This window comes from Haematobia irritans, chromosome 1, assembly GCF_050003625.1.
Source record: "Haematobia irritans isolate KBUSLIRL chromosome 1, ASM5000362v1, whole genome shotgun sequence".
Lineage (NCBI taxonomy): Eukaryota > Metazoa > Arthropoda > Insecta > Diptera > Muscidae > Haematobia > Haematobia irritans.
In genome coordinates this window covers 224,234,940-224,262,350 of record NC_134397.1, presented here as the reverse complement: position 1 = coordinate 224,262,350, position 27,411 = coordinate 224,234,940, and the positions used below count along the sequence as shown (strand labels likewise).

Below are 27,411 nucleotides of genomic sequence, written 5' to 3'. Positions count from 1 at the left end.
CAATTATTTCTTGGCGTTGCATACAAATGCACAAACTTATTATACCCTGTACCACAGTAGTGGTGAAGGGTATAAAAACAATATAATGCACTTAAAACACATAAAATTAAAAAATATAATTACTTAGATTTTTGTTTCAAACTTTCTGAAAGTATTTAATTTCTATTTTAAGACATATTTTTAAAAATCATAACAAAAATATTTCGATTAATAACAATACTTTTTTATTACATTTCACATTCTGCGTTAACCCTCTAATGCCCCAATTTTAACAAGAAAAATTTATACGGTAAAATTCAGTATATGCTGCAAAGCCTCTTGATCAGTTTCAACTAAATTTTCTTTTTATTTTATCCATTTCTGTTGTCTTAAGGTGTGTTTTACTGAAAGCTTCCTTATAAAATGAAGCCCGCCTAAAGGCGGGCTTGGGCTTTAGAGGGTTGATTGATATAAAACGAAGCTTAGGGAGAACTTGGAGGAGCAACTGTAGGCGTCCAATACCATTCGGCCCATGGTACACAAGCTCTAGCGGTTTCCAAAAATCCTTTATCATTTGGACAGTATTGTAAGGAGGCAGGAACACCCAATTGAGTACATTGCCAGTAGGCTGTCTTATTTTTGAAATGACGATATACACCGATTTGAAGTTCTTCATGGGTTTTACAACCTGGTTGTCCAGAATATTGGGGTGGAATGGCTGCTTGGCTCAAGGCCAAAATTGCGAAAATAACAACGAAGAAAAATGCTATCGCTTTCATTTTTGCGCCGAATATTGTAGTAACAATTGGATGAACTTTTTTACTAATTTGGAGCAGCAGCAATGACTTGGTTTTTATATGGCATTTGGAGGCCCGTCTTCAGCATTGTTTTTTTTTTATTAATTATTTTTATGATGATAAGCTATCATAACATTATTGTACACAGATAAATTTAAATAGATAAGAAAATTTGGTACTTTGCGGATTAGCTTGTTCACAAAGTGATTTTATTTCTTGTATCCATGTTGATTAGAGCACTTAGATAAAAGCTTAAAATATATTCTTATTTGGTGTTCTATAAGAAACAAGCAAAAAACTTCAAAGAAATCTCGAAAAAAATGTTACGACAGAAAGACTGTAGGTGCCTTTTTCGAAAAAAATGGTCTAAATTCTGTATATTTAGTCTACAAATTTTAATCTAAAGCACATAAGTGCATAATTTTTTTTTATTATACCCTGCGCCACACTGTGGAACAGGGTATTATAAGTTAGTGCATATGTTTGTAACACCCAGAAGGAGCCGAGATAGACACATGGTGTCTTTGGAAATAATGCTCAGGATGGGTACCTGAGTCGATATAACCATGTCCGTCTGTCCGTCCGTCCGTCTGTCTGTGAACACATTTTTGTGATCAAAGTCTAGGTCGCAATTTAAGTCCAATCGCCTTCAAATTTGGCACATGTTCCTAATTTGGGTGAGAATAGAACCCTATTGATTTTGGAAGAAATCGGTTCAGATTTAGATATAGCTCCCATATATATCTTTCGCCCGATATGCACTAATATGGACCCAGCAGCCAGAGTTTTATACCGATTTGCTTGAAATTTTGTACAAACATGACACTTAGTCGTATAGTCAAGTGTGAAAAATGTGATTGAAATCGGTTCAGATTTAGATATAGCTCCCATATATATCATTCGCCCGATGTGGACTTATATGGCCCCAGAAGCCAGATTTTGCACTAGGAGTACAATTAGTAGTATAGTCAAGTGTGCAAAATTTGATTGAAATCGGTTCAGACTTAGATATAGCTTCCATATATATTTTTCGCCCGATATGGACTAATATGGCCCCAGAAGGCAGAGTTTTGGCCCAATTTGGTTGAAATTTTGCACTAGGAGTATAATTAGTACAATAGTCATGTGTGCCAAATTTGATTGAAATCGGTTCAGATTTAGATATAGCTCCCATATATATCGTTCGCCCGATTTACACTAATATGACCACAGTGGCCAATCTTTTACTCCGATTTAATTGAAATTTTGCACAGGGAGTAGAATTAGCATTGTAGCTATGCGTGCCAAATTTGGAAATCAGTTCAGATTTAGATATAGCTCCCATACATAGCTTTCGCCCGATTTACACTCATATGACCACAGAGGCCAATTTTGTGCTCCGATTTAGTTGAAATTTTGCACAGGGAGTAGAATTAGCATTGTAGCTATGCGTGCCAAATTTGGTTTAAATCGGTTCAGATTTAGATATAGCTCCCATTTATAGCTTTCGGCCGATTTACACACATATGACCACAGAGGCCAATTTTTAACTCCGATTTAGTTGAAATTTTGCACAGGGAGTAGAATTAGCTTTGTAGCTATGCGTGCCAAATTTGGTGGAAATCGGTTCAGATTTAGATATATCTCCCATTTATAGCTTTCGCCCGATTTACACTCATATGAACACAGAGGCCAATTTTTAACTCCGATTTAGTTTAAATTTTGCACAGGGAGTAGAATTAGCATTGTAGCTATGTGTGCCAAAGTTGGTTGAAATCGGTTCAGATTTCGATATAGCTCCCATATATATTCATATATTCTGATTTCGACAATAATGGTCAAAATACCAAAATTTTACTTGTAAAATCGCCACTGCTTAGTCGAAAAGTTGTAAAGATTACTCTGATTTTCCTAAACTTCTAATGCATATATATCGAGCTATAAATCATAAATAAACCTTTGCGAAGTTTTCTAAAAATTGCTTCAGATTTAAATGTGTCCCATATTTTTTGTTACTAATACCCTAGTGCATTGGCCGACTTAAATGTTGAGTCTATAGATTTTGTAGAAGACTATCAAATTCTGTCCAAATCGAGTGATATTTAAATGTATGTATTTGGGACAAACCTTTATATATAGCACCCAACACATTTTTTGATATAGTATCGAAAATTTAGATCTACAAAGTGGTGCAGGGTATAATATAGTCGGCCCCGCCCGACTTTAGACTTTCCTTACTTGTTTCATGTTAGCCTGATACCGAAACAGGCAATTGACGTCCAAATGCATTATATCTAATTATACAATAATTTTTCGAGCCTTATGGACAGATATATATTAAGGAACATGGTTAATAGAGCTATTGAAAAGAAAACGCCAGATACAAATCTATACACGCCTGGACTGTACATGTTTCGGTTCGGGCGAATGAACCTTTCCACAGCCTTTGGCTGTGAGAGATAACTCAATGTTGGGCCCTTTATGTTAACTCCTTATGGAGAAAACATTTGGGAATTTTCCTCTTACAAATTGAATCATCTTTTCTCCCACTGTACATCATCTTTTCATATAACTTACAAGTCCCTTAATCTTATTTTTATTTCGTTTTGTTACATAGTAATGCAACAACATGAAATTTATTTTAAAATTTTTATTGCAAAATTTTTAAAATTTTGCAATAACTTAATTGTGAATCCATATCTTGCAAACTATAAACGATATTCGCCCACGCACGCAAACTTTTTTGTAGAGTTTTACAACCCAGCAAAAAAAAATTGTAAGTTGTTCTGTTAAAATGTTATGTCTATGGAAAATTTTGTAGAAATTTTAATTCTATAGAAAATTTTGTAGAAATTCTAATTCTGTAGCAACACAGCAAAAACAAATATATACGGCCGTAAGTTCGGCCAGGCCGAATCTTAGGTACCCTCCACCATGGATTGAGTAGAAGCTTCTACTTCAGACTGTCATCCACAATCGAATTACTTTAGTTGCGGTAACACTTGCCGATGGCAAGGTATCTTAAAACTTCTTAACACCGTCTTCTAAATTGTAAGTTAGTCCATACGGTGTATATATTAAACAAAACAAAAAAAGCCGATTAAATACGTATATAATTCAGCTTGAAAAAATTTTCTATAGAAATAAAATGTTGACAAAATGTTCAATAGAAATAAAATTTTGCAAAATTTTCTAAAAAAATAGAGTTTTAACAAATTTTTCTATAGAAATAAAATTTTGATAAAATTTTCTATAGAAATAAACTTTTGACAAATTTTTTTCTATAGAAAAAGAATTCTGACGACATTTTCTATAGAAATAAAATTTTTAAAAATTTTTCTACAGAAATAAAATTTTGACAAAATTTTCTACAGAAATAAATTTTTGACAAAATTTTCTATAAAATAAAATTTGGATAAAATTTTCTATAGAAACAAAATTTTACAAAATTATCTATAGAAATAAAATTTTGACAAATAGAAATAAAATCTTGATAAAATTTTGTATTTTAATAAAATTTTGTCAAAATTTTCTATAGATATAATATGTTGGTAGTTTATTTTTGGCCATATGGATCAATTTTTGTGTGATTGGGGATCGGCTATATATAACTATAGACCGATATGGACCAATTTTGGCATGGTTGTTAGCGGCCATATACTAGCTTAATGAACCAAATTTCAACCGAATCATGTGAATTTTGCTCCTCCAAGAGGTTCCTGAGATCAAATTTGGGGATCGATTTATAGGGTGGGCTACATATATAATTATGAACCCATATGGACCAATTTTTGCATGGTTGTTAGAGACCTTATGATAATACCACGTACCAAATTTCAACCGGATCGGATGAATTTTGCTCTTCCAAGAGTCTCAGGAGTTCATATCTGGGGATCGGTTTATATGGGGCCTGTAAATAATTATGGACCGATATGTACCAATTTATGCATGGTTTTTAGACCATATACTAATATCACGTACCAAATTTCAACCGGATCGGATGAATTTTCTCCTCCAAGAGGCTCCGGAAGTCAAATCTGGGGATCAGTTTATATGGGGCCTATATATAAATATGGACCGATATGGACCAATTTATGAATGGTTGTTAGAGACCATATACTAACACCACGTACCAAATTTCAACCGGATCGGATGAAATTTGCTTCTCTATGAGGCTCCGCAAGTTAAATCTGGGGATCGGTTTATATGGGGGCTATATATAATTATGGACCGATATGGACCAATTTTTGCATGGTTGTTAGAGATCATATACCAACACCACGTACCAAATTTCAGCCGGATCGGATGAATTATACCTATTATTATACCCTTCCCATTCTATGGTGAAGGGTATAATACCACAGTTTTCACACAAGGATTATGTTGGTAATCTTTATCGATTCAAAAGTTGTAGAATTATTTAAAAAAACAATTTGGAACCACTGTGCGATGGTTATCTTTTATATTTTTTGGGAGCCACCGTGGTGCAATGGTTAGCATGCCCGCCTTGCATACACAAGGTCGTGGGTTCGATCCCCGCATCGACCTAACACCAAAAAGTTCTTCAGCGGTGGATTATTCCACCTCAGTAATGCTGGTGACATTTCTGAGTGTTTCAAAGCTTCTCTAAGTGGTTTCACTACAATGTGGAATGCCGTTCGGACTCGGCTATAAAACGTAGGTCCCTTGTCATTGAGCTTAACATGGAATCGGGCAGCACTCAGTGATAAGAGAGAAGTTCACCAATGTGGTATCATAATGGACTGAATAGTCTAAGTGAGCCTGATACATCGGGCTGCCACCTAACCTATCTTTTATATTTCGCGATTGGTCAACCCTATACTGGAACAAGTATATACAGCACTAAGTTGCGCCTTCTACACCCGCAAGAAGTGAAGTCGGTCTATATGGAGGCATTACCAAATGGACCGATAAAAACTTAATCCGATACACGTTTTTGTGAGCCTAAAATAACAGAATATTTACAATTTCAGGCAAATCAGATAAAAACTACTGTTTCTAGAAACCTAAGGAGTTAAATCGGGAGATCGTTCTTATGGGGGCTATACTAAAATATGGACCGATACTTACCGTTTTCGGCACACCTCCTTATGACCCGAAAATACCTTTAGATTTCCAATTGCAGACAAATTGGATAAAAACTACGATTTCTATAAGCCCAAGACCCCAAATCGGGAGGTCGGTTTATATGGGGACTATATCAAAAACTGGACCGATATAGCCCATCTTCGAACTTGACCTGCCTGCAGACAAAAGACGAGTTTGTGCAAAATTTCAGCACGATTGCTTCATTATTGAAGACTGTAGCGTGATTACAACAGACAGACCGACGGACATCGTTGTGTCGTCTTAGAATTTTTCCCTGATCAAGAATATATATACTTTATATAGTAGGAAATCGATATTTTGATGTGTTACAAACGGAATGACAAACTTATTATACCCCCGTCACCATTCTATGGACGGGGGTATAATAAGGAAAAATAAATCGCTATAATAATTATTATAAGATGCATTGGGAATGCCATATTTACTCAACTATAAAAATTTCCCACTTAAAAGTTTGATGAATGTCGTCAAAAATGTAACGTATTAATTCTAAGAATTTAAATATATATGAAAATGCAATCGACGCTATTTGCATTGATCTGCCATGTCAAATGTTCTAATCTAATCCACAAACACCTCAGAATGTATGTTGATATAGAAATTAAACTAATTCACACATCAATCAAAACTTGCTCTTCGAAAGAGCGCTGTATGGTTTGAGAATACTATGATGGCTTATCGCCATATAGCAATCGGTGCAAAAATTGCTAAAGTCAGGCCTTCCAATGAAATATAAGACCATGTCAGTGCTCTAAATAAATCAGTCAATACATTCATCTTAGTCTTACAACAGTTGTAAAACATGAAGGCCGCGGCAGTTTTCTTCATTGTATTTTTCACGGTTTTAGCACTAAGTGAAGCTGATATATCTGATATTCCTCCCAGATATTCTGGACAACCTGGCTGTAAAACCCAAGAAGAGCTTCAAGTTCGTATCTATCGTCATTTCAAAAAGAAGATTGCATATTGGGAATGTACACAATTGGGTGTTCCTGCCACCTTGCGCTTTTGTCCCTACGAAACAGGATATTTGGATGCCGCAAAAGATTGTGTTAGTTGGCGGCAATGGTATTGGACACCCACTGTTGCCCCACCCAGCTCTCCTTAAGTATAGCATGATTTAAAAGAATACAAAAACCAATATATTATGGAATAGAGATGTGTGTAAGGATGAATGTTCACACAAAATAATATTATAATTTTTGAACTTACAATAAATTGTTGTTAAATAAAGTTTTTAAGTTCAACAAAATTTTCATTTATAAATATAACAAAATTGGTTGCTAATGTGACAAAATATTACTAAAATCGTAATTATATTTACAAATTATATATATATTAAAATGTAATTAGTTGAAATATCAAGAGTAAATAAGGTACAAAGTTGGTCTATATTATACCCTAAACTGGGATTAGTATACCTAAATATTTGAGGAGTACAATATTAAAATAAATTTTAATTTAAATTTCTTGAAACCCAATTTCATTAATAGGAAGTCTGAACTGAGTATTGATAATAAGTTGCTAATCTTTAAGGTTGTCTTTAGTAGTATGCTCTTTATGCCGCTGCCGTTTGGCATGATGCATCTGACTGTCATATCGAGCGCCTACATGTAGCTCAGAATAAGTTACTGAAGATGATATATAATCTTCCATATTTCTACCCTACCTCGAGTCTTCACTCTATCCACAATATTCCTTTTGTCAAAAACAAACTATGTACTATTGTCAATAAATTTGCCGACAATTGCTCTTGGTCAAGATATGATCATATCAACTCACTTTACCATTAATCGATTCCCCTTTTATTCAATCGTAACTATATATAGCAGTTTTTAGTTTTTTTTTCTCTTTTTATACCCACCACCATAGAATGGTGACGGGGGCATAATAAGTTTGTCACTCCGTCCGTAACACATCGAAATATCGATTTCCGACTATATAAAGTATATATATTCTTGATCAGGGAGAAATTCTAAGACGATATAACGATGTCCGTCTGTCTGTCTGTCTGTCTGTTGTAATCACGCTACAGTCTTCAATAATGAAGCAATCGTGCTGAAATTTTGCACAAACTCGTTTTTTGTCTGCAGGCAGGTCAAGTTCGGAGATGGGCTATATCGGTCCAGGTTTTGATATTTGGGGTCTTGGGCTTATAGAAATCGTAGTTGTTATCCAATTTGCCTGAAATTTTAAATCTAGAGGTACTTTATGACCGCAAAGAGGTGTGCCAAAAATGGTGAGTATCGGTTCATGTTTTGGTATAGCCCCCATATAGACCGATCTCCCGATTTATCTTCTTGGGCTTATAGAAACCGCAGTTTTTATTCAATTTACCTGAAATTGGAAATCTAGAGGTATTGTAGGACCACAAATACGTGTGCCAAAAATTGTCAGTATCGGTCTATATTTTGGTGTAGCCCACATATAGACCGATCTCCCGATTTTATTTCTTGGGCTTATAGAAACCGCAGTTTGCATCCGATTTACCTGAAATTGGATATCGAGAGGTACTTCAGAACCGTAAAGAGGTGTGCCAAAAATGGTGAGCATCGGTCCATGTTTTGGTATGGTCCCCATATAAACCGACCTCCCGATTTGGGGTCTTGGGCTTATAGAAATCGTAGTATTTATCCAATTTGCCTGAAATTGAAAATCTAGAGGTACTTGAGGACCATCAAAAGGTGTGCCGAAAATGGTCCGTATCGTTCCATGTTTTGATATAGCCCCCATATAGACCGATATCCCGATTTTACTTCTTGGGCTTCTAGAATCCGGAGTTTTTATCCAATTTGCCTGAAATTGAAAATCTAGAGGTATTTTCGGGCCATAAAGAGGTGTGCCGAAAACGGTGAATATCGGTCCATATTTTAGTATAGCCGCCATAAGGACCGATTAAAGGTCCTAGAATACCTCTAGATTTCCAATTTAAAGCAAATTGGATAAAAACTACGGATTCTAGAACCCCAATAATTAAAATCGGGAGGTCTGTCTATATGGGGGCTATATCAAAACATGGTCCTAGAATACCTCTAGATGTCCAATCTCAGGCAAATTGGATATAAACTACGCTTTCTAGAAGCCCAAGAATTAAAATCGGGAGGCCTGTCTATATGGGGGCTATATCAAAACATGGTCCGATACTCACCATTTGCGTCACACCTCCTTATGGTCGTAGAATACCTCTAGATTTCCAATTTAAAGCAAATTGGATAAAAACTACGGATTCTAGATGCCCAGAAATAAAATCGGGAGATCTGTCTAAATGGGGGCTATATCAAAACATGGTCCGCTAATCACCATTTGCAGCACACATCTTTATGGTCGTAGAATACCTCTAGATTTCCAATTTAAAGCAAATTGGATAAAAACTACGGATTCTAGATGTCAAGAAAAAATAAAATCGGGAGATCTGTCTATATGGGGGCTATATCAAAACATGGTCCGATACTAACCATTTGCGGCACACCTCATTATGGTCCTAGAATACCTCTAGATGTCCAATTTCAGGCAAATTGGAGAAAAACAACGCATTATAGAAGCCCAAGAAATAAAATCGGGAGATCGGTCTATATGGGCTTCGAATTGCTGCCCCCAAGGACTTTTTCTTGTTCTCAGACCTCAAAAGGATGCTCGCAGGGAAAAAAATTTGGCTGCAATGAAGAGGTGATCGCCGAAACTGAGGCCTATTTTGAGGCAAAACCGAAGGAGTACTACCAAAATGGTATCAAAAAATTGGAAGGTCGTCATAATCATTGTATCGCTCTTGAAGGGAACTATGTTGAATATTAAAAATAAATTTTGACAAAAAAATGCGTTTTTGTTTGTTAGACCGGGGACTTATCAGCCAACCTATTATAATAATATAATCTCTGTTGTTCCTAAACAACCAGTCGTTTATAGTTTTGCAAACTGTACCAGGTGTTATAAATGTCATAAAGACAACGTTAAAATAGATAAAAAATAGATGAAAATAAACATGTTTACTTCATAGCTTATTGTGGTCTGATTATATTTAATAAACAAAATTCATTTTTTTTTTTTGAAAATAAACCTGAAGATTAATATAACCCAGATAGTTTAGAAAACTGTCAATTGGCCAGATAAACCAATAATTGTCGGGAAACTTAGTAGACTTAAAAATATCCACTGCTTTTTTTAAAACAAAACAAAACAAAGAAAGATATTTTGGTTTAATTTAATTGTACTACTTTTTTGAGGTTTTCCACAGCCTAATGCAATTTTATTTATCCCAAGTATGTCTCAAAATTTTTATGAACTAAACGCGAATATAAAATTCAATGACTGACTAATTTCACTGTAGGTTAAAGCACAAGAAAAAAAAATAGTAGAATCAAAAAAAAAATGAAATAAGAATAAAATAATGGAATTTGTAACAAGTATAAACGGCCGTAAGTTCGGCCAGGCCGAATCTTATGTACCCTCCACCATGGATTGCGTAGAAACTTCTACGAAAGACTGTCATCCACAATCGAATTACTTGGGTTGTGGTATCTTAAATCGTTTTCTAAATTGTGATCCATACGTGGTATATACTAGACAAAAAAGGTATGTGTAGGTAAGTCTACACATAATTACGAATCGATATGGACTTTTGTACGGTACGTAGGGAGCTAGAATTGAAATATGGGGGTCGCATATATGGGGGCTATATACACCCAGCAAAAAAATTTGGAAGTTCTTCCAAAGGCACAACCTTAAAAGCACTTCCAGAAGATGCACTCCCATTGAAGTTCTTTATTTTAACTACCCAGGAAGTTCTTTTAATTCAATTTTTTATAACTTGATTTGTTCATACTTTTAATGGGTATTTTTAACTTTTTTTGTTTCAAATAGGTTAAAAACAGAGTAAGATTTCATAAAATGGTACAAATCATTTAAATTTTGTCGAAAAAAAGCTAAATTCAATTTGAAAAAATTTTGATTTTTGAAAATATTTGAGGTCAAACGTTTCCAACAAGGGTTAGAATCCATTAAAAATTATAAAAAATTATAAAAATTATTTATTTGAGAAAATATAATAGAATTTTTTAATTTACATCTAAAACACTGAATTCGGATTACATCTAAAGAAGTGATGCAAATTCAGTGCAACGGCTGTTGAAATGGAGAACTTCCGTCCTATGACAAGCCCATGTTAAATTCATCGCTTCTGCGTCCATTATGCACCACTTCCGGATCCAAAAAGAACATTTTCATTACTTATTTGGCGACGCTTTTTTTGCTGGGCAATTATTGATATGGAATAATTTTTGTGTGATTGGGAATCGATTTATCTGAGGGCTATATATAACTATAGACCGATATGGACCTAGTTAGGCATGGTTGTTAACGGCCATATACTAGCACAATGTATCAAATTTCAACTGACTCGGATGAAATTTTCTCCTCCAAGAGGCTCCAAAACCAAATCTAGGGATCGGTATATGAGGGCTATATATGATTATGGACTGATATGGACCACTTTTGGCATGGTTGTTAAATATCATATACTACCACCACGTACAAAATTTCAACCAGATCGGATGAATTTTGCTTCTCCAAAAGGCACCGGAGGTCAAATCTGGGGATCGGTTTATATGGGTGCTATATATAATTATGGACTGATATGAACCAATTCCTGCATGGTTGTTAGATACAATATACTAATATCACGTACCAAATTTCAATCGAATCGGATGAATTTTGCTCTTCCAAGGGGCTCCGTGGACCAATTTGTGCATATTTCTTAGAGACCATATACTAACACCATGTACCAAATTTCAGCCGGATCGGATGAAACTTTCTTCTCTTAGAGGCTCCGCAAGCCAAATCTGGGGATCGGTTTATATGGGGGCTATATATAATTATGGACCGATGTGGACCAATTTGTGCATAATTGTTAGAGACCATATACTAACACCATGTACCAAATTTCAGCCGGATCGGATGAAATTTGCTTCTCTTAGAGGCTCCGAAAGCCAAATCGGGGGATCGGTTTATATGGGGGCTATATATAATTATGGACCGATGCGGACCAATTTTTTCATGGTTGTTAGAGACCATATATAAACACCATGTACCAAATTTCAGCCGGATCAGATGAAATTTGCTTCTCTTAGAGGGTCTGCAAGCCAAGTTTGGGGGTCCGTTTATATGGGCTATACGTAAAAGTGGACCGATATGGCCCATTTGCAATACCATCCGACCTATATCAATAACAACTACTTGTGCCAAGTTTCAAATCGATAGCTTGTTTCGTTCGGAAGTTAGCGTGATTTCAACAGACGGACGGACGGACGGGCGGACGGACGGACATGCTCAGATGGACTCAGAATTTCACCACGACCCAGAATATATATACTTTATGGGGTCTTATAGCAATATTTCGATGTGTTACAAACGGAATGACAAAGTTAATATACCCCCATCCTATGGTGGAGGGTATAAAAGTGGTCATGATTTTGGGGCCAATGATTTTTATACCCTCCTATATAACTTCGCCATTCTATACTAACTTTGTCATTATTTTTATAACGCACAGAAATATTGGCCTCTGGCCCTATAAAGTATATTCTTGGTCGTAGCGAACGGTATTAAAATGGGGCCCACACTGAAAAAATATTGGTGTGAGGTCAAAGATTTGTACGAATCAAAATTTTGCTTTGCATAGAAAACGCATTTCTCAGATATAAAGTTTTATCCTTGTACAAAAATCGATCAACTTTTCAATAAAGTCGTTTTGGCCTAACCTAACCTAACTTAAGCTCAACTTGGTTTAATAATTCTGAAAAATTCTTTAAATTTCCTCACTTTCTGCATATTCACTACAAAGCAAAAAAAACCTTTAAAAATAGAACGCTTTAATATAACGATTTTTTTACTTGAAACAAGGCATAATTTATACTTATATAAATTATTTAAGTTGTTGTTAACATGACTCCGCCTTGCATACACAAGGTCGTAGGTTCGATTCCTACTTCGACAGAACACCAAAAAGTTTTTCAGCGGTGGATAATCCCACCTCAGTAATGCTGGTGACATTTCTGAGGGTTTCAAAGCTTCTCTAAGTTGTTTCACTGCAATGTGGAACGCCGTTCGGACTCGGCTATAACATAGTATCTGGCAGCACTCAGTGGTAAGAGAGAAGTTCACCAATGTGGTATCACAATGGACTGAATAGTCTAAGTGAGCCTGATACATCGGGCTGCCACCTAACCTAACCTAACATGACTCTGAAGCACATGAAGAAAAACGATGAAAACACTAATAATTAAACTTTGTTTCCTAGAATCAAGTAAGCAAAATTTAAATTTAAAAGAGAACAAGCTTAAGGTTGTCCTTATTCCAATTTTTCGTTTCATTGAAATTAGTGTAAAGACAAAATCTTTGGAACATGCCAGGAAAATGAGCCCCAAAACTCACATATGTGGGACGACGCTTCATAATGAATATTAACCCCAAAAATATGTAACTGAAGCATGAACATCAACCCGATAATAATATTAGGGCTAATTTTCACTTTTCGTTTACGCAAAAACCAAAAATGCTATTCGGGATTATTTTCATTTGAAATATTGTGGATAAGTTTCATAATGCAAACGGGTCCCAAAAATAAAATGAAGTTACTTCCAAAGAAAACTTTGGTATTGCTGTTTTCCATAAAATTTTTGGGGTCCTATTTCATTTAGGTTATGAATATGGGCCCCCTGAAAAAAGCCCCTAACCACCAATTGAAACATGGCAACAAATGTAGGGCGACATTTCATACTGAATATGAGCCCCACGAAAATGAGTCCCAAAAAAAAAAAATTTAACCGAAACATGAAAATTGACTACAAAATAAAATTGGGGCTTATTTTCACTATTGATTTAAAATACCGCGTGAAAATGAACACTAACTGATGGAAAAACAAGTAAGAAAAGTCGAAAGTCGGGCGGGGCCGACTATATTATACCCTGCACCACTTTGTAGATCTAAATTTTCGATACCATATCACATCCGTCAAATGTGTTGGGGCTATATATAAAGGATTGTCCCAAATACATACATTTAAATATCTCTCGATTTTGACAGAATTTGATAGACTTTTACAAAATCTATAGACTTAAAATTTAAGTTGGCTAATACACTAGAGTGGAACACAATTTTAGTACAAAAATATGGGAAACATTTAAATCTGAAGTAATTTTAAGGAAATTTCGCAAAAGTTTATTTATGATTTATCGCTCGATATATATGTATTAGAAGTTTAGGAAAATTAGAGTCATTTTTACACCTTTTCGACTAAGCAGTGGCGATTTAACAAGGAAAATGATGGTATTTGAACCATTTTTGTCGAAATCAGAAAAACATATATATGGGAGCTATATCTAAATCTGAACCGATTTCAATCAAATTTTGCACACTTGACTATACTACTAGCTGTACTTCTAGTGCAAACTTTCAACCAAATTGGGCAAAAACTCTAACTTCTGGGGCCATATAAGTCCATATCGGGCGAAAAATATATATGGCAGCTATATCTAAATCTGAACCGATGAAATTTGGCACACGTGACTATACCACCAATTTTACTCCTTGTGTAAAATTTCAAGCTAATCGGGATAAAACTGTGGCTTCTGGGTCCATATAAGTGCATATCGGGCGAAAGATATATATGGGAGCTATATCTAAATCTGAATCGATTTCAACCAAATTTGGCACGCATAGCTACAATGCCAAATCTACACCCTGTGCAAAATTTCAACCAAATTGGGCCAAAACTCTGGCTTTTAGGACCATATTAGTCCATATCGGGCGAAAGATATATATGGGAGCTATATCTAAATCTGAACCGATTTCAATCAAATATTGCACACTTGACTATACTACTAATAGTACTCCTAGTGCAAAATTTCATCCAAATTCGGCCAAAACTCTGGCTTCTGGGACCGTATTAGTCCATATGGGAGCTATATCTAAATCTGAACCGATTTCAATCAAATTTTGCACACTTGACTATACAACTAAGTGTTATGTTTGTACAAAATTTCAAGCAAAATTTCACAGACGGACGGACGGACAGACGGACATGGTTATATCGACTCAGGGACCCACCCTGAGCATTATTGCCAAAGACACCATGTGTCTATCTCGTCTCCTTCTGGGTGTTACAAATATATGCACTAACTTATAATACCTTGTTCCACAGTGTGGTGCAGGGTATAAATATGGGGTTATAAGAAAAAATATTACTCATTACGAATCTCTTTTGAATCGAAAAGCCTACTTTGTACTCTTTCCATGAGAGAAAGTCTACAACACCCGCCGAAGGCCATCGACTCAAAAACAAATCTGATGCAATACAATACTATTCAGAACAACAACAAAAGCGTGTATAGTTTCGTCCATTGGCAAATCCAAGAAAGCAAAAATAGGTCCTACTTCAACACGAAGAACAATCTCAAAAAGAAAATTGGGGTTTATTTTCATTTGAAATATTGGGATTTATTTTCATAACTCAAACGAGCCCCGAAAATAAAAAAATACTTCCAAAAAAATTTTGTGTTGTAGTTTTCTATGTAATTTGTGGGGCCCTCCTTCATTTAGGTTTTGGGGCGCTTTGAATATGGGTCCCATGAAAAAAAAGCCCCAAACCCCACCGGCCGAAGGCGGCCCTCTCAAAAAATAAATCTGATGCAATACAATACTATTCAGAACAATAAAAGTGTCTATAGTTGTCAATATAGTAAAATTCCTAAAATGCGAAAATAGGTCTCGCATGAAAACGAAGTACAATCCGAAAAATGAAAGTGGGGTTTATTTTCATTTGAAATATTGGGGTTTCTTTTACTCTTGGGCTTAGTTACTCCCAACAAAAAAAGTGGTGTTATTGTTTTCCATATAATTTTTGGGGGTGCTATTTCATTTAGTGATGGAGCCCATATTTATAGCGCCGATCTAGCGATGTCCATCCGTCTTTCAGTCTGTTGAAAACACCCTAACTTCCGAGCGAAACAAGGTATTGGCTTGAAACTTCTGATAAGTACACCCTCAAAAAAAAAATCACTTCTGTAACATATACCCCAAACACATTTTGCTTCAAGCATATATATTTTCAGGATTGGTGCAAACAAAATATTGTTTGTATTGTTCAAACATATTATGTTTCACCTTAGGGTATACATTGGTAGTAAAAAATTTTAGTGAAATTGTCTTTGTGTGGATATATTTTTATGACGCCAATTGGTTACTTCCCTTATTTTACTTGTAGCATATTCTCTAGGTCTCTCTTTCTAAACACATATATGTTTATAGGCTATTTCCAATTTAATATATGTTTGCATCTCAACATATTATATTTACAAATATTTTATGTCCCAAACATAATATGTTCTAACATATTAACATATATGTCCCAAACATGTTATGCTAGTTTATGAAAATTATATGCTTGCACTTAAAAATATTGTGTTGTAAATTTTGAGTTCCAAACATATAATTTTTACACCCAAACATATGAAAAACAGTCTTTTTCGTCCGTGTATATATACCTTCTAACAACCATGGAAAAATTGGTGTATATTGATCCATTGAATTGAAACCACAACCCTTTAAATGAAAAGCGGCTATGCTAACCATTACACCACGGTGGCTCCAACCGGAGCATTTTGGAGGAGCAACAAAATATTATAAAATTTAAGAACAATTTCAATAATATTGAATATTTTGTTTTGGATGTTTTAGGAAAAATAGATCTCAGGTCTAGAGAATTTTCTTCTAGGTAAAGATTCCCATTTTATGTTAAAGTAGAATCTCCCAACTCTAAGGACAAAATGAGAAGGGCAGCTGGAAAGCTGTTAACTAAATTTGAAAGCTGAAATAAAAAACCAAATACTACTTCTCTCCAATTTTTTATTTTATTTTCAATATCCGACAAAATCCAAAGGTTTATTGCTTTAAGGTAAAACTTCTACAGTTGGAGGAACTGGGAAGCTAGGTGGAGCTACAGTAGGTGTCCAGTACCATAAGCCCCAAGGTACGCAAGCTCTTGCAGGTTCCAAAAATCCTTGAGCCACAGGGCATACCTCCAATGTGGCGGGTTGTCCCAACACTGTGCATCTCCAGTAGCCGTTCTTCATACGGAAATGGGCATAAACTCCCACAGTGAGTTCTTCTTCAGTTTGACATCCTGGTTGTCCCGTATATACTGGGTTGTTGTTGCCGTTGTTGTTATTCAATCCTTGATTAAGGAGTTGAGCTTGACATGCCACGGCTATGGCTAAAAGGATCAAAGAAGTAACGTAGACCTTCATGTTGATTGAGATAATTGTTGTTGATTATTAGACGCTTGTAAATTTGCTACTGTTCTGGTGGGTTCATTCGAGTTCGCTTATATATGAAAGGGTAGCGATATTTGCTACATTAGGAAAATAAAGTAGCCATATTAGTTTAAACTAACGATACCTTAAATTATGTAGCATTTTACTCGCATGAATAAATCATTTTAAGGGAGGTGTTTTTATTATCAGATAGTTATTAAGGTGGGTCGATTGGTTGGAAAACAAACGGCTCGAAATAAGTATATTACAAAGGGTCTGTAGAAATCGAATTAAGCGGGGCAATATGTTCGTGGTGTTGAATAGATGGCGGGCCCATATGGGCAGTAAGACTAAATCATTTAAGCGTTTACCGCACCATCGAGTAGGACATAGTAATTGTGGCTTGAAGTCTCCTATTGAAATAAGTCTATTCTCTAGTTTACTTTTTATACCCTGCGCCACACTGTGGAACAGGGTATTATAAGTTAGTGCATATGTTTGTAACACCCAGAAGGAGACGAGATAGACACATGGTGTCTTTGGCAATAATGCTCAGGGTGGGTCCCTGAGTCGATATAGCCATGTCCGTCTGTCCGTCCGTCTGTCTGTGAACACATTTTTGTGATCACAATCTAGGTCGCAATTTACGTCCAATAGCCATCAAATTTGGCACATGTTCCTAATTTGGGTCAGAATAGAACCCCATTGATTTTGGAAGAAATCGGTTCAGATTTAGATATAGCTCACGTATATATGTTTCGCCCGATATGCACTAATATGGACCCAGCAGCCAGAGTTTTATACCGATTTGCTTGAAATTTTGTACAAACATAACACTTAGTAGTATAGTCAAGTGTGCAAAATTTTATTGAAATCGGTTCAGATTTATATATAGCTCCCATATATATCTTTCGCCCGATATGGACTCATATGGCCCCAGAAGCCAGATTTTTGGCCGAATTTGGTTGAAACTTTGCACAGGGAGTAGATTTAGCATTGTAGGTATGCGTGCCAAATTTGATTTAAATCGATTCAGATTTAGATGTAGCTCCCATATATATCTTTCGCCCGATATGCACTTATATGGACCCAGAAGTTTTATCCCGATTAGCTTGAAATTTTGCACAAGGAGTACAATTGGTAGTACAGTCATGTGTGCCAAATTTGACTGAAATCGGTTGAGATTTAGATATAGCTCCCATATAAATGTTTTTCTGATTTCGACAAAAATTGTCAAAATATCACCATTTTCCTTGTTATATATATATATATATATATATATATATATATATATATATATATATATATATATATATATATATATATATATATATATATATATATATATATATATATATATATATATATATATATATATATATATATATATATATATATATATATATATATATATATCGAGCGATAAATCATAAACTTTTGTGAATTTTCCTTAAAATTGATTCAGATTTAAATCTTTCCCATATTTTTATACCCACCACCATAGAATGGTGACGGGGGTATAATAAGTTTGTCATTCCGTTTGTAACACATCGAAATATCGATTTCCGACTATATAAAGTATATATATTCTTGATCAGGGAGAAATTCTAAGACGATATAACGATGTCCGTCTGTCTGTTGTAATCACGCTACAGTCTTCAATAATTAAGCAATAGTGCTGAAATTTTGCACAAACTCGTCTTTTGTCTGCAGGCAGGTCAAGTTCGAAGATGGGCTACATCGGCTTATAGAAATCGTAGTTTTTATCCAATTTGCCTCAAATTTTAAATCTAGAGGTATTTTGGGACCATAAAGAGGTGTGCTAAAAATGGTGAGTATCGGTCCATGTTTTGGTATAGCCCCCATATAGACCGATCTCCCGATTTTACTTCTTGGGCTTCTAGAATCCGATTTTTTTATCCTATTTGCCTGAAATTGGAAATCGAGAGGTATTTTCGGGTCATAAAGAGGTGTGCCGAAAACTGTGAGTATCGGTCCATATTTTAGTATAGCCCCCATAAGAACGATCTCCCGATTTAACTCCTTGGGTTCTAGAAACAGTAGTTTTTATCTGATTTGCCTGAAATTGTAAATATTCTGGTATTTTAGGCTCACAAAAACGTGTATCGGATTAAGTTCTTATCGGTCCATTTGGTAATGCCTCCATATAGACCGACTTCACTTCTTGAGGGTGTAGAAGGCGCACTGATCATGAAAATTGCTTGAAACTCAATGTAAAATTTCCAGATTTTACTTCTACAGATTTAAGTTTTCAAATCAAGACGTTATTTTATAATATTCTTGCACACTTACAAGAGATGTTAATGATTCCTCTAAAACTCAAACAAAAATGGTTCTTATAAATCCAGAATCTGATATAGTCCTCATAGGTGAAATCTTTAAATTTATCTTCGGGAAGTGTCCTCAAGTCCTCAAGCCCTCCTGAAATTTCAAAGGAAACCCTAATATTTGGTTCATGGTGGTGGGTATTAAAGATTCGGCCCGGGCGAACTTACTGCTGTATATACTTGTTTTTACTAACATTGCGTTTCACCCTAGTGCATTAGCCGACTTAAATGTTGAGTCTATAGATTTTGTAGAAGTCTATCAAATTCTGTCCAGATCGAGTGATATTTAAATGTATGTATTTGGGACAAACCACATTTAACGGATGTGATATGGTATCGAAAATTTAGATCTACAAAGTGGTGCAGGGTATAATATAGTCGGCCCCGCCCGACTTTAGACTTTCCTTACTTGTTTAAATACCAATTTTGTGGAAACTCTTGAGCATTGACACTTCTTCGAACATATCATCATCTTTGATATCATCGAATACGCTGCCCAGCTGGCAGTTCAACATTTACGACCTTTACAAATTTGCGACAGCCGCAACCCTGAAAAAGTTTAATACAGATCATCTCTGCTACCAAGATTCTGGCAATAGCTACGTTCTGTCAACCCACCTTAACAATTTTATTTGAGTTGTCTAAAATGTCTTATATCTTGGAGCAGGTGATATTTTCATTTTGGTTCCAGTCTTTACAACGCATAAAGAATTTCCTCTGATATCTCTTGTTTACAACTATTTTTCCAAAGGGCTTTGCAATTCTCATTTATATCCAATGCTATTTCGTATCATAAAAACACAAACAGCAATATTTGTTGAATTAGTTGAACTTGTTTTCATCGTCATAGCGTATTTTTATAATATTGTAAATTAATTAAGTAATAAACATAGACAAAAACAAATCAGACAATAAGAGGGCGGTTCGGAAACTTCTTAGCCTATCAATGAAAGAGAATAGTTAGTTTTTCAAAAATATTTTTATTTTTATACCCTCCATCATAGGATGGGGGTATATTAACTTTGTCATTCCGTTTGTAACACATCGAAATATTGCTCTAAGACCCCATAAAGTATATATATTCTGGGTCGTGGTGAAATTCTGAGTCGATCTAAGCATGTCCGTCCGTCCGTCCGTCCGTCCGTCTGTTGAAATCACGCTAACTTCCGAACGAAACAAGCTATCGACTTGAAACTTGGCACAAGTAGTTGCTATCGATGTAGGTCGGTTGGTATTGCAAATGGGCCATATCGGTCCACTTTTACGTATCGCCCCAATATAAAGGGACCCTCAGATTTGGCTTGTGGAGCCTCTAACAGAAGCATATTTCATCCAATCCGGCTGAAATTTGGTACATGGTGTTGGTATATGGTCTCTAACAACCATGCAAAAATTGGTCCTCATCGGTCCATAATTATATATAGCCCCCATATAAACCGATCACCAGATTTGGCTTGCGGAGCCTAAAAGAGAAGCAAATTTTATCCGATCCGGCTGAAATTTGGTACATGGTGTTAGTATATGGTCTCTAACAACCATGCAAAAATTGGTCCACATCGGTCCATAATTATGTATAGCCCCCATATAAACCGATCCCCAGATTTGGCTTGCGGAGCCTCAAAGAGAAGAAAATTTCATCCGATCCGGCTGAAATTTGGTACATGACGTTGGTATATGGTCTCTAACAACCATGCAAAAATGGGTCCATATCGGTCCTTAATTATATATAGCACCAATATAAACCGATCCCCAGATTTGGCTTGTGGAGCCTCCAAGAGAAGCAAATTTCATCCGATCCGGTTGTAATTTGGAACATGGTGTTAGTATATGATCTTTAACAAGCGTGCCAGAATTGGTCCATATCGGTCCATAATTATATATAGCCCCCATATAAAACGTTCTCCAGATTTGACCTCCGGAGCCTCTTGGAGGAGCAAAACTCATCCGATCCGGTTCAAATTTGGAACGTGGTGTTAGTATATGGTCGCTAACAACCATACGAAAATTGGTCCATATCGGTTCATAATCATGGTTGCCACTAGAGCCAAAAATAGTCTACCAAAATTTTATTTCTATAGAAAATTTTGTCAAAATTGTATTTCTAGAGAAAATTTTGTTCAAATTTTATTCGGTTCATAATCATGGTTGCTACTCGAGCCAAAAATAATTTACCAAGATTTTATTTCTATAGAAAATTTTGTCAAAAGTTTATTTCTGTAGAAAATTTTGTAAAAATTTTATTTCTATAGAAAATTTTGTTAAAATTTTATTTCTGTAGAAAATTTTGTCAAAATTGTATGTCTACTTTGTCAAACTGAATTATATACGTATTGGATCGATCTTTTTTTATTTAATATATACCACGCATGGACTTACATACAAATTAGAAGATGGTGTTAGGAGGTCTTAAGATACCTTGCCATCGGCAAGCGTTACCGCAACTTAAGTAATTCGATTGTGGATGGCAATGTTTAGAAGAAGTTTCTACGCAATCCATGATGGAGGGTACATAAGCTTCGGCCTGGCCGAACTTACGGCCGTATATACTTGTTCAATATTATCTCCTGAAACTTCAATACACTTAGTCCAACGCTTTTCTAGCAATTCTATCCCTTGATTAAAATAGTTTTCCTCAAGGTCTTCCAAGTAGTGGTTTAGAACTGTAATTGCATCCTCATTTGAGGTAAAACGCTTGCCAGCAACGAATTTCTTTAGATTTGGGAACAAGTAAAAGTCAGTGGGAGCTAAATCAGGAGAATAAGGTGGGTGGTCAAGCAACTCGTACTTTAATTCGTTGATTTTAGCCATTGTTAAAACCCTTTTGTGCGCTGGTGCGTTGTCTTGAAGCAAAATTATTTTTTTGTGTTGTAAGCCAGAACGTTTTTCTCGAATTTGTACATTTATATTAATTGATCCAAAAGGTGGCAATAGTACTCTGAATTTATTGTTTTAGTTACCCTTTGGAGATCAATCAATAAAATACCTTTGAAGTCCCAAAAAACCGTTGCCATAACCTTACCAGCCGATTGAATTGTTATTGCCTTCTTTGGGACACTTCCTCCAGCTTCAGTTTGGATTGTTCTTTTGTCACTCTGGAGTATAGTGGTGGATCCATGTCTCATCAACAATTATGAAACGACGCTTAAAACCATCCAAAGAAGCTTGAGAAATGTTCATTCATATGCTTTTTTGATCGACTGTTAACAAATGCAGAACCCATCTTGCAGAAAGCTTTTTCTTCTGTAGTTCTTCATGCAAAATTAAATGGACTCGATAATTTGAGATGCCCATGATATTAGCAATTTCACGCACTTTTGATTCGTCGATCATTTAATACCATATCATGCACTTTGGCTACAATTTCTGTTGTTGTTGCTGTTTTTCGACGTCCACTACGTGGTTCATCTTCAATGCTTGTACGACAACGTTTAAATTCAGCAACCCAATTTTTTACTGTTGCATATGAAGGAGCATTTTCACCTAACACATTCACCATATCATTATGAATTTCTTGTCCCGATAAACATTGTAAAAAAAAAACATCGGATGCGTCTTTTTTGAACACTTGTTTCATATGAAGGAGTTGCTTTATATGAAGGAGTTGCCAGATCGGAACAAAATTTAACATGTGTTCATTACAAAGATGGAAGTTTCCAAAACACTTATATATTTATAGCTTATTTAGATTAAAGCCTCTGCTTTAAACATTGAGAAATAAATCAAAACTAAGTAGGAAAATAGAATTTGGTGTCTTTTTCGAATGTCCTTCTAAGTGGACATCGGTAGTGAAAGGGTTAAGGTATGGTATGATCCGAATTCAGTGTTTTGGATGTGAATTAAAAATTTCTGTGATATTTTACCAAATACATAATTTTTTAAGATTTTTAATGCCTTCTGTGATATTTTGCACAAATAATTTTAATTTACATACATACATTTTTTAAAATTTTTTATGGTCCTAAAATACCTCTTGATTTTCAATTTGAGGTAAATTGGATAAAAACTAATGTTACTATAAGTCCAAGAAGTGAAATCGGGAGATTGGTTTCTATGGGTGCTATACCAAAACATGGACCGATACTCACCATTTTCGGCACACCTCTTTATGGTCCTAGAATACCTCTAGATTTCAAATTTCAGGCAAATTGGATAAAAACTACGGAGTCTAGAAGCCCAAGAAATAATATCGGGAGATCTGTCTATATGGGGGATATACCAAAACATGAACCGATACGCACTATTTTTGGCACACCTCTTTACGGTCCTAAAGTAACTCTAGATTTCAAATTTTCGGCAAATTGGATAAAAACTACGGATTCTAGAATCCCAAGAAATTAAATCGGGAGATCGGTCTATATGGGGACTATACCAAAACATGGACCGATACTCACCATTTTTGGCACAACTCTCTATGGTCCTAAAATGCCTCTAGATTTCAAATTTCAGGCAAATTGGATAAAAACTACGGTTTTTATAAGCCCAAGACCCGAATCAGGTGGTCGGTTTATATGGGGACTATATCAAAACCTGGACCGATATAGCCCATCTTCGATTTTGACCTGCCTGCAGACAAAAGACGAGTTTGTGCAAAATTTCAGCACGATTGCTTCATTATTGAAGACTGTAGCGTGATTACACCAGACAGCCAGACAGACGGACATCGTTATATCGTCTTAGCATTTCTCCCTGATCAAGAATATATATACTTTATATAGTCGGAAATCGATATTTCGATGTGTTACAAACGGAATGACAAACTTATTATACCCCCGTCACCATTCTATGATGGTGGGTATAAAAAGTTAAAATTATCCTTTAAAAATATGAAGCGAGTTACAAAAAATTTAATTAAAAGAACATAAGGAATTTTTTTTTCGTATTTTTAGAACTAGGACATTTTTGTTTAACTAAGTTCATCTTGGCTTTAATAATTCACAAAAAACAACCAGTCTTTAAATTTTGTTGATGTTTTCTTGATTACAAAGCAAAAAAAAAAAAACAAAACATTAAACAAGTATATAAAGAAGTAAGTTCGGCCGGCCCACCACCATGAATCAAATATTATAGTTTCCTGTGAAAATTTCAGGGGGATTTGGTGACAAGCAGATCAGTTCAACCAGTACACTTCCCGAAAATAAATTCAAAGATTTTACCTATGAAGACTAGATCAGATTCTGGAACCATATTTGCTTGAGTTTTAGAGGAATCATAAACATCGTGTGCAAGTGTGCAAGAAAATGAAATGAAAATGAAATAACGCCTTGATTTAAAATCTAACATCTGTAGATTTTTACCCCCATTATCTGAATGCTTACCAGAAGTAAAATCTGGAAACTATAATTCAGTTTCAAGCAATTTTCATTATCAGTGCACATGGACCGATATTCACCATTTTCGGCACACCTCTCTATGTTCCTAAAATACTTTTAGATTTAAAATTTCATGCAAATTTGATAAAAACTATGGTTTCTAAAAGCCCAAGAAGTAAAATCGGGAGATCGGTCTATTTGGGAGATAAACCAAAACATGGACCAATACACGCCATTTTCGGCTCTCATATATAAGGTCCTATAATACCTGTAGATTTCTCATTTCAGGCAAATTGGATAAAAACTACGGATTCTGGAAGCCTAAAAATAAAATCATTTCATGCACACCTATTTGTATACCTAAAAACCTCCAGATTTTCTATTTCAGGCAAAGCGGACAACAATTACGGTTTCTAGAAGCCCAAAAAGTAATATCGGGAGATCGGTCTATCTGATGGCTATATCAAAACATGGACCTATACTCACCATTTTCGGCATACCTTTTTATGGTCCTAAAATACCTCTAGATTTCCAATTTGAGGCAAGTTAGATAAAAACTACGGTTTCTATAAGCCCAAGAATAAAATCTGGAGATCGGTCTATATGGTGCCTATATAAAAACATGGTCCGATGCTCATCATTTTCAGCACACCTCTTTAGGGTTTTAAAATACCTCTAGATTTCTAATTTCAGGAAAATTGGATAAAAACTACAGATTTTAAAAGTAAAAACTGGAGATTGGTCTATATGGGGGCTATACCAAAACATGAACCGATACTCACCATTTTCGGCACACCTCTTTATTGTTCTAAAATACCTCTAGATTTCGAATTTCAGGCAAATTGGATAAAAACCACGGATTCTATAAGCCCAAGACCCCAAATCGGGAGATCGGTCTATATGGGGATATACCAAAACCTGGATCGATAATCACCATTTTTAGCACACCTCTTTATGGTCCTAAAATACCTCTAGATTTCAAATTTCAACCAAATTGGATAATAACTACGGATTCTAGAATCCCAAGAAGTAAAATCGGGAAATCGGTCTATATGGGGGCTATACCTAAACATCAACCGATAGTCACCATTTTTGGCACACCTCTTTATGGTGCTAAAATACCTCTAGATTTCCAATTTCAGGCGAATTGGATAGAAACTATCAATTCTAGAAGCCCTAGAAATATAATCGGGAGATCGGTCTATATGGGGGCTATACCAAAACATGGACCGATACTCACCATTTTTGGCACACCTCTTTGTGGTCATAAAATACCTCTAGATTTCCAATTTCAGGCAAATTGGATAGAAACTAAGGTTGTTATAAGCCCAAGACCCCAAATCGGGAGGTCGGTTTATATGGGGACTATCAAAACTTGGACCGATATAGCCCATCTTCGAACTTGATCTTCCTGCAGATAAAAGACGAGTTTGTGCGAAATTTCATCACGATTGCTTTATTATTGAAGACTGTAGCGTGATTACAACAGACAGCCAGACAGACAGACGGACAGACGGTCATCGTTATATCGTCTTAGCATTTCTCCCTGATCAAGAATATATATACTTTATATAGCCGGAAATCGATATTTCGATGTGTTACAAACGGAATGACAAACTTATTATACCCGCGTCACCATTCTATGTTGGTGGGTATAAAAAGTTAAAATTATCCTTTAAAAAATATGAAGCCAGTTACAAAAAATGGCATTAAAAGAACTTAAGGAAATTTTTTTTTCGTATTTTTAGAACAAGGACATTTTTGTTTAACTAAGTTCATCTAGGCTTTAATAATTCACAAAAAAAAAAAACAAACCATATTTAAATTTGTTGATGTTTTCTTGATTACAAAGCAAAAAAAAAAAACATTAAAAAATAAAAAAAATATCAAGTACGCCTAATTCAAATTTAAAAGAGAATTTTGTCCTAAAAATATTTTTGCTTCAATTCTCCCCTTCTGTGGCTCGGAAACAATATCAAAGTCATTAAAGTAAAGGCAAAATATTCGGAACCATGCAAGCATTTTTTTCAGTTTGGCCAGTTGCCAATTTTGTGAACAATCAAAATGATCGGCTTTACTTGTCAAAGAAGTCAGCTGAAATTTTACACTATCGATCAGTGATGCCAACTCTCGAATGGCGAAAAACACCAAAAATATGTTATAATTTCTAACATCCCAATTCCGATAATAATATGGATAACTTGGCCGCCAGAACTCAAGCGCTGCCTATGGTAATGGCGTTAGCTGCCGTCGAAATGTCGAATATTTTCGGGAAAATGTCCTTAAGACAATATCGAAGCCTTGGGAATACAAATATGTTCGCCACAGATTATGGGCAAGAGTCTGCACCAAGAATGGCCGAAAAAGAAATGGCCAACATTTCCAGATCTCAATCCGTTGGTAATTTGTTTTCCCGGAATTTTTTGCTTTTGAACAATAATATTAAAAAAGTGAGAAAATGTAGCGCTTTACTTTGTTGCATTACATATCAGCCACCTTGCATATACTACTCTAAAACATCGTCTTGTTGCATATGTCCATAGAAATACCGGACCTTTTATTTTT

At 35.4% G+C, this 27,411-nt stretch overlaps 3 protein-coding genes across 3 annotated transcripts; 1 reads left to right on the top strand and 2 right to left on the bottom strand.

Moving 5' to 3' along the window:
- Positions 1 to 201: 201 nt before the first annotated feature.
- LOC142219497 (uncharacterized) lies at positions 202 to 813 on the bottom strand. Its single transcript, XM_075288456.1, has one exon. It carries the CDS (start codon positions 756 to 758, stop codon positions 462 to 464), a length of 297 nt encoding a protein of 98 aa, XP_075144571.1. The 5' UTR covers positions 759 to 813; the 3' UTR covers positions 202 to 461.
- Positions 814 to 6,637: 5,824 nt separating this feature from the next.
- On the top strand, positions 6,638 to 7,137 carry LOC142222662 (uncharacterized). Its single transcript, XM_075292913.1, has one exon. The coding sequence runs from the start codon at positions 6,688 to 6,690 to the stop codon at positions 6,991 to 6,993; it is 306 nt and encodes a 101-aa protein (XP_075149028.1). The 5' UTR covers positions 6,638 to 6,687; the 3' UTR covers positions 6,994 to 7,137.
- A 9,628-nt stretch (positions 7,138 to 16,765) lies between these two features.
- On the bottom strand, positions 16,766 to 17,251 carry LOC142222661 (uncharacterized). Its single transcript, XM_075292912.1, has one exon. The coding sequence runs from the start codon at positions 17,181 to 17,183 to the stop codon at positions 16,827 to 16,829; it is 357 nt and encodes a 118-aa protein (XP_075149027.1). The 5' UTR covers positions 17,184 to 17,251; the 3' UTR covers positions 16,766 to 16,826.
- Positions 17,252 to 27,411: the final 10,160 nt, after the last annotated feature.

Bases quoted from the DNA above. Each gene is read 5' to 3' on its own strand.
- LOC142219497 (XM_075288456.1), bottom strand. From the start codon at position 758: ATGAAAGCGATAGCATTTTTCTTCGTTGTTATTTTCGCAATTTTGGCC.
- LOC142222662 (XM_075292913.1), top strand. From the start codon at position 6,688: ATGAAGGCCGCGGCAGTTTTCTTCATTGTATTTTTCACGGTTTTAGCA.
- LOC142222661 (XM_075292912.1), bottom strand. From the start codon at position 17,183: ATGAAGGTCTACGTTACTTCTTTGATCCTTTTAGCCATAGCCGTGGCA.